Raw genomic sequence first — 9,628 nt, 5'->3', positions numbered from 1 at the left:
AATAGAAAGTGAGGAGCACACGCTGTGCCTCTGACTTGACACGAACAGGTTTTATTTTTGTGGCACGGCAAAGCAAAGGGCGAAACATTTAAAATACTGACTGGTTTTATTTTTGTGGCACGGCAAAGCAAAGGGCGAAACATTTAAAATACTGACTGGTTTTATATTTGTGGTGGGGCAAGGCAAAGGGCTAAACATTTAAAATGCTTTCTGGTTTTATTTTTGAAGCATCAGCTATGGTTGATGGCTTCTGCTCTGCAAGTGCAATGTCACTGCTTTTGACATGGCATGGGCTGGTTCTATTTTTGTGGTGGGAAAATGCAAAGGGATAAACATACAGTATATACACAGACACAACACATAAGCTTACTGGGTATGTTTTTTTAAATATTTATAATCAATACGAGAGCCACATCATAGGGATAAACATAAAATGTACAAAACTTTGCAGGCTATGTTTTTAAAAGATCAGCTAAGTCAGTTTGCCTCTGAGCTGTACCAGTTTTATTTTTGTGGAGAGTCAAAGCAGAGGCATTATAAACATGTAATGCACAACGCATACCGGATATATATTTTTAATAACATGAAAGCCTAAGCATGGGGCTAAACATATAATGCTGCAACACTTTAGAGGCTAAATTATTTTTAAAACATCAGCTAAGTAGTCTGAGTAGCCATCCCGATTTATCACCACTGTCTATATGCCATATGTTTAATGCAGTGTGTGTGCGTCTGTCTGTCTGTGTATCTGTCTGTGAGTGTGTGACTGTCACAAGTAAGTGTGTGTGTGTATGTGTGTGTGTGTGTGTGTGCGTGCGTGCGTGCGCGCGTGTGTGTGTACGTGTCACTCCAAGTCTGTGTGTTTGTGTTTACCGTATATGATGCACAGCTTGTGTTGTTGTCAGTGATGTCATATGGCTGGGCAGGGTGTGAAGGGTGTGTGTGTATGAGTCCTCCTCATATCCTGCTGTCTGCTGGCTCTGTTGCGTTGCGTTGCGTGCTGCAGTCAGTCTGCACTCGTATGCCTCCGTTGCCTCACTCTCTGTCTCTACTCTTAACATGGCCCAGGCCGATTGCACCCGCTCAGTGCAACTCTTTGTCTGTCTGGATCACGTAGAGTTCTTCTCGGTCACATAAAAACAAATTGTCTTTGTGTGGGTCATTTGCAATGTGCGAATGTGAAGGTTGACTCACCGAAAGCATTTCTTTATTACAAAAACTGGTGTAGTTTAATGCAGTGAATTAACTGAGAGGCTGTAAAAAATATGTTCATAATTGAGCTTAAGTGCAAAGAATAGTCTTTTTTTTAGATGTCCAATATACTATATGTTACTGTGTCCGACCCCACTGACCTATACCTCTCTCTCCATCACTTTCTCTTTGTCTCTCCTCCCCATCTCTCTCTCCCTCTCTCTCTCTCTCTCTCTCTCCCCCATCTCTCTCTCACTCTCCCTCTCCCACTCACTCTCTCTCTCTCTCTCTCTCTCTCTCTCTCTCTCTCTCTCTCTCTCTCTCTCTCTCTCTCTCTCTCTCTCTCTCTCTCCCCCTCTCCATCTCTCTCTCTCTCCTGGCAGCCTCCTCGTTCTGCCCACCCGGTGGTGCGTTTCTCGTGTATTGACTGCGACCCCATGGTGATCGACAAGCTGCCCTTCGACAAATACGAGCTGGAGCCCTCGCCACTCACACAGTACATACTGGAGCGGAAATCACCGCACATGTGCTGGCAGGTACGAACACACACACACACACGCACACACACACCCACACACACACACACACACACACACACACACACACACACACACACACACACACACACACACACACACACACACACACACACACACACACACACACACAACCTACTATGAGACAAAATTAACGATTATTTTTTTGTTTCAGTTATTTTAAGCAACTTTCTACTTTTTTGCTTTATACTTTTTTGTTTTGGCCCCCAGTAATAGAATTCAATGTAAACAACCACCATTCCAGTCAGTACATGTTCAACGCTGCATCCTGCCCCTATACTTCCTTGCCGGTTTCCACGTCATGTAATGGCCTACATGCCAGCTCGTAACAGTATTGATGCTACCCATGATTATCCAAGCTAATTAAGCATCATCAGCTGCAAGAGAGAAGTAAAACCCGCAGGTGAATCACCAAGGGAGGCCATCTCTTGAAAGCATCACCCCAACCCCAACCCCCTCTCCTCCACCCTCCACAGTCATTCACATGCATGCACACCGCTTCCCTATTCTCCACTGGGAACTGCATGCTTAGCTGGAGCGCTGGATGGCTTGATGGCAGCTTGGGAGTTGAGCAGTGAGTTTGGAAGGGGAAGGGAGGGACATATTTAGCTGGAGCGTCTCAAGGGGGCACCCTGGCGTGACGAGCCTTGGAAGCAGTGCTCTTTCAGCCCCTGATGCTGCTCTAGGCTGTTTGTACCCTGTGTTGTTTGGTTTAACCTTTAAAACTGTACAGTCAAACACCAGTGTGGAAGAATGCTTCGGATATTGAGCATTCTATAGAATTTTGGGCTTCATAGAATATCATGTGGAATTTTAGAATGTCTCAATGTTGTAGAACACATTGTCATTGTTATTTTATTTCGTTCTCCCTGAGCGCCAGACGGTGCGTTGCGTACTGTATATTACCATCATTGAAAAGAGCATGGTGCTATTGTATAGCCAAAGCTACCACTCACAAATGTTAACCAGACACAGTTTCTCATTGTTTCTCTCATCTCTGTAAATGACGTAATCCTGCGCTAGTTTGCCACCCAGCGCTCGAACCTGCCACCTACCAGTCAACGCTCCTGTTTGGGCATGGGAGACACCGTGCGATACCGCTGAGCTAAAGGTCCAGCCCGGTAGCGCAGGGCTTCGGGAGTGAGGTTTACTAACGTTTTCCGACAAAACCTTGCTTGTTGGCATGCGTTACACTCACCCCCCTAGACCTCACTCCCACCCCGGGTCTACGGCACCAGTGTAACTCAGGTGATCGGTGCTAGTTTGACACTCGGGGCTCGAACCTGCCACCTACCAGTCAAAGCTCCAGTTCAGGCATGGGAGGCACAGCACAATAGTGCTGAGCTGAAGGTCCAGACGGATAGCTCATCACTACAATTAATTCTGTAATGAGTTTTTGGGAGGGAGGTTTTCTAACGTTCTTTGTCGAATTCTGCTAGTTTGTATCTGTTACGTTTCTCTTGTTTCTCTTCATTCATCCCCTCTCGTTCTCCTCTCTTTTCTGCTCTCCTCTCTCTTTTTTCCTCTGTGCAGGTGTTTGTGAACTGCAGTGGGAAGCACAGTGAGCTGGCTCACCCGTTTGGCTACCTGAAGGCCAGCACCACGCTGACCTGTGTCAACCTCTTTGTCATGCCCTACAACTACCCCGTGCTCCTGCCTCTGCTAGGTAGGTGTTGTGTCTATGTCACACACACATGCTACACACACACACAAGCACACACACACACACACACACACACACACACACACACACACACACACACACATGCTCACACACACACAAGCACACAAACCCCCATAGGCACGCATGCCCCTGTGTCTCCAAAGCAAACCTACACACACACACACACACACACAGACACACACACACACACACACACACAGACACACACACACACACACAGACACACACACACACACACACACACACACACACACACACACACACACACACACACACACACACACACACACACACACACACACACACACACCCATAGGTACACACATGACCCCTGTGTCTCCAAAGCAGACCTTCACACACACATACGCACACACCTGTGTTAAAGTCCCTGAAGCGTACTTGACACACACGTACACACACACACACAACACAGACCTCCTGTGTCTACTAGGTACTTTTTCTCTCTCTCTCTCTCTCTCTCTCTCTCTTTCTCTTTCTCTTTCTCTTTCTCTTTCTCTTTCTCTTTCTCTTTCTCTTTCTCTCTCTCTCTCTCTCTCTCTCTCTCTCTCTCTCTCTCTCTCCTTGCTCTCTCTCTCTCTCTCTCTCTCATGGGCGCAGATAGCGGGGGGGACGGGGGGGACATGACGTACCCAGATTTTCATTCACGTGGACCCGTCCCCCTCACTTTTATGGAGAAAATATCTGATTTCTGCCTTTGCATTTTGCAATGTGCGAAATAGCGCCTCCCTGGACCATTCACTTTCATATGTGGCAAAAAAAAAACGGCAAAAATAAACGGCTCTGTCAGCTCACTGTGTCAGCTGACTCAACAGTGACACCAGGTAGCGACATAGAATCTCTATGCTTGCGATGGTGTGGTGAGGTATTGCAGAATTAAGCAAATGAATTGAAGTTAATGGCAGTAAACCTATTTTTTCATTGGCTAACAGCCACTGAAGTCCCAGATTTGAAGCGCCATAAGCTTTTTGCTTCTCACGGTGATTGGCTTTTGACAGGGCTAGATTCAGGAAGTGGAGAAGAGCAGGCGTCATATTTACATTATATTTGTGGCTCAGACCAGTTGCTTTTGTTATTAAAGTTAATGTCGAAGACAGTCCCTTTCTTGCTAACTGTGATGTGGATTACAAAAACTGTGGAACGTGAACGATGGTGGTGGAAACGCATGGATTAAAAGTTGGGATTTAGCTGCTTTCAAGACAACGTTTTAAGGTAAGGTCACTATGGGTTCATATCCGCTGTGACGCTGTTTGTAGTTGCTGAAGTTAACAGATGTTAATTGTTCAGAAGGGTTTTTTTGTCTCTGTCGTGGGCCTGTTTTCGAGTGAAAAGACAGCTTTGTAGGGCCATGCCATGCCAGCTGTCAATCAAAGCCAACGCAAGTAGCTGTCGTGTCGGTCTCTTGTTTTGTAGCCTAGGCCTATGCTGTGAACATCGGACTTAATGTCTTTTTTACGGATTTTTGGAATGATGATTGCGGTGGTGTCATTCTGTTGGATGCATTTACTGTGGATTGTTGTTAAACGGCGGTATTACAACGCAAACGTGTGGATTGCATTAAGTGGTGGAGTGAACTGAAGGATACAATATGACACGCAGCGTGGTAGAAAAATGACGAGTAGCCTAGTGGCAGAGAGGTTGTCTGAAGAGCTCAAGAATCACCATTTAAGTCGCTTTTATCAAAAATGTCTAATCTGGAGGAGACCATATAGTTTGACTTGGTTACCCAGTTTCTTGCTTAGCCTACATCACTCACACGCCCCAAAACCGCGCCTGGACTAAAGTAGGCCTAATGTTTGCATGCAAAACCACTAGGCCTACAGCCATAAATCACACACTGTTGCATAGCCTGCTGTAGGCCTACATTAATACAACGTGAAATGTGTTGACACAGTTCTCCTGTTTAAAGTTTGAATTGGTTGGGAAAGTAGCACTTGCTGATGGGATGGGAGAGGTGTTTAGAAGCGCGCACTGGGGCGGGGTCTTGGTGGGAGACTCGTGCACATTCTGAGTAGAAGCTGGAGCGGTTTAAACATTTGTGATGTTTTAATTTTTTAATCAAGATTTAATTTTTTTCATGTAGTAGACCTAGGCTACTAAAGCAAATACAATTACTTAGCGGAAGATGAATAGGCGACTAACAATAAAAAAATGATATTCAGTGTATTATAATCAGGGTATTATAATAGCCTAATAGCCCCCCCCCCCCCACCCCCCCCCCCCCCCCCCCCGCGACGGACGGTTTGTTGTGAAAATGTCCCCCCCAGTTTTTAAAAGCTATCTGCGCCCATGCTCTCTCTCACACTCTCACTCTTACGCACGCACACGTACACATTGTGCACGAGTCCCCTAGTGCACCTGACACACACACACACACACACACACACACACACACACACACACACACACACACACACACACACACACACACACACACACACACACACACACACACACACACACACAGAGGACTAAAGAAAGTTTAAACAGAGCCTCGGGTTACACTATTGCCTTACACTGAAAGTTGGAAGCGCAGCTTTAGAGGGTAAACCAGGACATGCTGTACACCACTGAAACACACATTAGGAAATGTGGACACTAACCCCCACAGCCCCCTAGTGCATAATACAACTATGGAATTATGCAACTGCTATGTAACTATGCAGCCATACTTATAATCAACCATCCTTAATGAAACCACCCTAATCACACATACCCCTCATCATGCCATTTACTGTTAGGTCTCCCAATGGAACATTTAAGTTGAGTTGAGAGCTTCATTTTGGGAGATCAAGTTATGGACAGTGTAGTATGATGATATGTGGTGGAAGAGACCCACATATACAGAGCGTTACATCATTCTAGAGTGAAATTTCTCTCAACCATGACTTCTTCCTGGACAACAACCAACCTGACTAACAAATTCCCTATGGGAAACACTGAATATTGTTTTAATAGGATTCAGAGAAGTGGGTATGCTTGAGGTCAAAATGCTATGCTGTGTGTACTGTATAAATGCAGTACATACACAGTACCCTAATCTTAACTAATCTAGATTGTAAACTGAAGTATTTATGCAGGTGTTTCTGTGCTACCGTAAATTACAGAAGCATAAGGAGTAGGGATGCAAATTATCGATTCATTCATTAATCGTTAGTTGATTGCCTCATCGATCGACTTACGATTAATTGATAAGCTGCGTTTTTCCCCCCAAATCTCCATGTTTCTCGAAAAAAAAAAACGTACTAAATCTAAAAATGTATATTAAAAAAATAGATAAAAGGCTACATTTAAATTAATTCCATTTAAATTATTTAATTCAAGGGTGATTTAAATATTCCCACTATTCACACCTCTCTTCACGCACATTCTTTTCATGCCCATTTCTCCTGGATCTCTTGTCAGTTGAATTGGTGATTAATTGCCATTAACGTTTTTTAATCGATTAATGCATTGATCGATTAAAGCCGATTAATCAATTAATCGTTTGCATCCCTAATAAGGAGCCAAAGAGCCATGAAGCATAAGGAGCCACATGATTATTGTTACCAGCTCAAAGAATACCCGATGCATGTATTAATTTTTAATATTTATGACTTGAAATAGAACGAAGTAGTGGCTTTGCACATAATTGCCGTGTGTGTTTACAATTGGAGACAAAGTTGTCAGTCATTATTCGCTTTATTTGTTCAGAACAAGCCCATGTCAAAATCAGATACGTATTTCTGTATAAATATGCAGTACATCCAGGGCAACAAGTTAACACCTGCCAACCGGCCAAATGCTGGCAGAATTTCAGTTTGGCTGGTAGAAATGAAGAAGTTACTATCCACTTTAACCCATTAGTGACTGTGTGTTTGGCTGCTAGTAAGATGAACACCAACTAGCCATTTTGGCTGGTGAAGAAAAACGTTTATTTAGAGCCCTGCATACATCTACTGCACATATGCGGATGTTTCTGTGCTAGAATAAAGATGCATTAGGAGCTGTGGGTTTCCACACATGCTCTCATGTTTCCCCCTTAATTGATCCTGATTAGCCCTCCAACCCTATTAGGCAGGAAGAGCTAATCAGACAGACTCATTCTCTCAGGGCTCCGCTAGCTACACCACACTAAGCACTGCAGCCCCCCACTGGGGCCTGGGCTTACGTTACGCTAGCATTTCATACACACACACAGGCACCCCGCACGCACATACTCTCACACACACACACACACACACACACACACACGGGCCGGGGCTATGTTGCACTAGTATTTGTCACTGTCTCATGGCCCGCTAGTTCCCCATTTTCAATATTTTTAGCCCGGAGTAAGTAAGTGTGCTGTCACACCAGTGATGTTACCATGGTAGCAAAATAAAACTGTTCCAGGGGCCTGGATTTCAGTGCATTAGGGGTTTTCTGGGTTGACACACACACACACACACACACACACACACACACACACACACACACACACACACACACACACACACACACACACACACACACACACACACACACACACACACCTCTTAGTTTAGGCAGAGTCACACACACTTTCTCTCTTTTTCTGTTCTGTCTTTCTTGCTCTGTCTGTTTGTGTCTGTCCCTCTCTCCCTCTCTTCCTCTCAATCTCTCCTTTGTTATTGTCTACCTTCTTCCCATCTAATAAAAACTCTTTCTCCCGACAGACGACCTGTTTAAAGTGCACAAGCTGAAGCCAAACCTGAAGTGGCGACAGGCCTTTGACATCTACCTGAAGTCCATGCCTCCATACTTCCTATTGGTAAGAAAATAAGCCTTTGCTCAATCCATATAAACACAACAAGGACACATAAAAATTGGTAGTTCACATATGCCAGCACATATTCTGGGTATTATGAGTGAGAGATTACACTGACCTGGGTCCACTCATAATTCATGTTCTGCACAAACGTTTGTGTTCAAGTCATATTAATGGTGCATGTAGGCCAACTGTAATACACATTTGATGTGATCTCGTGGGTGAAATAAAATGACACCGCTGGCCAGATTTGGGCCCAGATTTGAGTTTGCCATCCCTGGCATAGAGCCTAATTTTAAGCAGAAAATGCCACTTAATAGCAGATAAATGGCAGATAGCTGCAGCAGGGTTGTCCATTTCTGTGTGAATTTAGCCATCTCTGTGTCATGTATGATGAATGTAGCTCCTAATCTCTCCTAATGTCTTTGTGTTGTCGTGTAGCCCCTGAAGAAGGCACTGCGGATGATGGGAGCGCCCAACCTGATATCAGACAACATGGACTGCGGCCTGAGCTACAGCGTCATATCCTACCTGAAGAAGCTCAGCCAACAGGTTAGACAGCATACAGTACAGTACATTACATTACATACCTGGCAGACACCTGGCATTATGTTACATTATTATTACATTACATTACGTACATGACATTACACTTACCACATGCTTTCATCTAAAGCAGTGGTTCTCAACCTTTTTTGAACAAACGCCCCCTTGACCTCATCATAGACTAATGCGCCCCAATGTAAACTGTCAATTTGTCAATTCTGAACTCCTCCCTAGCGTTCCACAAGGCCCCATGGGGGGCGTGTAGGAGAGAAGCCACACAATATTCCACCTCAACTGGTATAGGAGTCAAACTAGCCAGCATGCTTACACGTACACTAGAGACAAGACACAGGTTTATTATGTGTTTTGTGCTCCCTCGCCAACGCCTATTCCCTGACATAGTGACATACACACAGTATTTCAACAGGTGCACATTTCAACAAAACATTGCTTTTTCATACAAAATGAATACGTTTACAACAATTACAAACAACCACCCCCAAACCGAGATAACAGAATAGGTCACCACCATTGCGAACAACAAACGGCAACAACAATAGCCCAGTGTGTAGTGCTTGTAGTGTGTTTCAGCCAAGCTCTGGTGTTATTAGTACTGACAGGAAGGCAGCAGGGGAAGGTGTTCTGAAGAAGCCAGAGGCAGATCCATTATTTATCATGTCTGCCTGCTGAAACACACACACGCACGCGCACACACACACACACACACACACACAGACATGCATACACAAACACGCACACAGACGCGTACACACACACACACACACTCACAGCAGGGAACTTGTGTATGCACACCTTTTCCTGCTTATAGCCTTGACTGGCTGTTCTTTTAGTTAACTGGAAGCC

The 9,628-nt window shown here is 44.6% G+C and overlaps 1 protein-coding gene across 1 annotated transcript in view; it reads left to right on the top strand.

Annotated features, from left to right (window-relative positions):
* The window catches only part of ints6l (integrator complex subunit 6 like), a 55,316-nt gene that overhangs the window by 27,183 nt on the left and 18,505 nt on the right, over positions 1–9,628 (top strand). Inside the window, exons 8-11 of the mRNA XM_063189809.1 lie at positions 1,575–1,727; positions 3,282–3,414; positions 8,127–8,221; positions 8,660–8,770. Coding sequence (XP_063045879.1) covers positions 1,575–1,727; positions 3,282–3,414; positions 8,127–8,221; positions 8,660–8,770 — 492 coding nt within the window. The remainder of the gene's footprint in view (positions 1–1,574; positions 1,728–3,281; positions 3,415–8,126; positions 8,222–8,659; positions 8,771–9,628) is intronic.

This window comes from Engraulis encrasicolus, chromosome 23 (assembly GCF_034702125.1).
Source record: "Engraulis encrasicolus isolate BLACKSEA-1 chromosome 23, IST_EnEncr_1.0, whole genome shotgun sequence".
Lineage (NCBI taxonomy): Eukaryota > Metazoa > Chordata > Actinopteri > Clupeiformes > Engraulidae > Engraulis > Engraulis encrasicolus.
Note: the sequence above shows the minus strand (reverse complement) of the source record. Positions and strands in the feature narration are given on the sequence as shown.